The sequence below is a fragment of the Centroberyx gerrardi genome, chromosome 4 (genome assembly GCF_048128805.1).
Source record: "Centroberyx gerrardi isolate f3 chromosome 4, fCenGer3.hap1.cur.20231027, whole genome shotgun sequence".
NCBI lineage: Eukaryota > Metazoa > Chordata > Actinopteri > Beryciformes > Berycidae > Centroberyx > Centroberyx gerrardi.
Window position 1 is genome coordinate 234506 of NC_136000.1, and position 2353 is coordinate 236858.

Genomic DNA, 2353 nt, shown 5'->3' on the forward strand with positions numbered 1-2353 from the left:
TTATTTTATTAACAGAGAATCACCAGACGGGCTCCAGATGTTTGTCAGGAAAACTCAAACTTAAAAATATCATCATATCCGCTCCGGTGTGATGTGACTCAGAATAAACACGTTCTAACAAGCTGGTTCCCAAACTCATCTGTAGAATCTTTCAGTTCTGCGTTCCTCCGTTCAGTCGGTGGAACAGAGCTGGACTTCTGCTGTGAGACTCGACCAGACTGACATCACATCCTCTGCTTTTACTGACCGACTGGTTCTGATCTCTCCTCGGAGGAACCATGAAGGAACATCTGAGAACGCTTCAATTTCTGTTGTTCTGGTTCTGCTGCACTGGACTCAATTTTAAAAACATTTGAAATCAGAGAAGTATTTTAAATCAGTATTTGAGAAGCCTCACATGTCATCTGAACTTATCTTCAGTATCTTGAACTCTTTACTGACAGAACAGTTCTGGGGAATGCGATTGTGTTTTTTTAAACAGTAAATCAATAAATATTGACGATTCTGTCGGGTGAAAAAACCTAAAAACCTTCTGTCTCCAGAATGAACCGTTCAGGACCCGAGAACCTCATCAGCCTGAAGAGATCTGAGTTCATCTACTGAGTTTAATGGATGAAAACCTTTCACTGTCAGGAATTAAAAGTCGAGTTTGTTCCTCAGATTTAAACATCAGAGAAACACTGAATATTAACATTAAACCTAAAACAGAACATATTCAAAACCATCAGACTGAAAACACTTGACATTTCCATTGCTGGAGAAGAAATAAACATCCGGAGAGCTGAATAGACATGAGAGCTTTAATTTGACAGCATTCATTCTGCAGGAGGATCAGCTGACATCTTTAAAGTTCTTTAAGGTTCCAACAGTCCTTTGGGTTCGTTCAGCCGGTTCTCCTGCCACGTTAAATAAAAACCTGATGAGTCAAAAATAAAATCATCACTCGTCTGTCAGTTTGACACGCTGAATGGCACTCTTTACCCCCCCCCCCCCCCCCCCCGATCATGTTAGAAAAACACAAAGCTCTGATGGACGTTGGACAGATACAATCATTGATTAGGACAAACGCTGCGTTCACAGGCCGGTAGGACAGTCTGACACGTGGGACTTCACAGCCGGGTGTTAAGCAGCGCTGCGTTCAGGTGCTTCTGTCGAAAAAACAAATCCAGAAGATAAATAAACAAACACGGACGTCCTGCAGCTTAACGAGTTAATTTAACGGACTTCATTTAAAATAACGTTAGTCATAGAACTGTGATAAAGCTGCAGCTGGACAGGAGACGTTTCTTACTGCTGACCGACACTAAACATGTTTTCCATCATGCTGCTCAAGGTTAAAGGTTAAAGGTTAAAGGTCGTCATTGTGCCAGAACTCAGGCAGCAAGATTTCCTCCTTTCTGACTTAACCATCCGACTCTGAATGGAGTTCATGAAAAATTTCCAAGTAGAAAAATAGTTTTTCCTACAGATCTGACGGCACCTGAACGCAGCACACTGGAGTCCAATCACAATTCATCAACATTTTAATTCCAACCAATCACAGCAGCTCATTTCACTGGCGAGTTTGTTCTGGTTGAAGGTGTGAATTAGTGAAATGACGTGCAGTGTTCGGTTCTAATGAGAACCTCAGAGAACCACAGCAGAACCGGTCTGGACGGTTCAGTCCGTCTCAGCAGGCGGACCGAACCGTCCTGCAGGCTGTCGGTGGATCTGAAAGGTTTCCTCTGAAATCCTTCAGCTGAAGATGAAACATCAAAACCTCCAAGATCAAAGTTACTCAGTTTCCTCAGAACAGAAACCTTCTGAATTCAGATTCTCTCAGTCTGAAAGTAATGATCTGCAACATGTTAAAATAAATAAAAGTCCATTCTGTTCCTCTCCACCTCTGCTGCTCTACTCAACACGATCCAGCCTGGATCCAGTTCACGAAGCTCCTCCTGTCTGGTCTAACAGCCGCGTCTCTTTCCTGCTGCATCTTACATTTCAACAGAAGAAGAAGAACTGGGTAGTTAGCATGAGCAGCGACAGCCAGCACGACTGAACAGACAGACTCAAACTGCATCAACAGAAACTCCAAGCTCCGCCCACACTGTTTGACTGACAGGTGATCTATGGGAAATGCAGTGCAGAAACACCACAGTGAGGCTGAGGGACAAAGATGGAGACTGAAGAAAAAAATATTTAAAAAATGTTTAAATTAGCACTTTAAATTTGTTTTCATTTTCTCTGAACTTAAAACTGAAGGAAGCCGATGTTTTTTCACATTTAGAGCTTCGCTGTTAAAAAAAAGACTTAAAATGGGAACGTCACTAAAGTGATATTTCACTCTGAAAACATTCATAGTTTGAGTTTA

At 42.0% G+C, this 2353-nt stretch overlaps 1 protein-coding gene across 1 annotated transcript in view; it reads left to right on the forward strand.

Annotated features, from left to right (window-relative positions):
- Nucleotides 1-1617: 1617 nt before the first annotated feature.
- LOC144538551 (integrin alpha-11-like) overlaps nucleotides 1618-2353 on the forward strand; it is a 32293-nt gene continuing 31557 nt past the window's right edge. Inside the window, exon 1 of the mRNA XM_078283016.1 lies at nucleotides 1618-1717. Within this exon, the coding sequence (XP_078139142.1) occupies nucleotides 1618-1717 (100 nt within the window). The remainder of the gene's footprint in view (nucleotides 1718-2353) is intronic.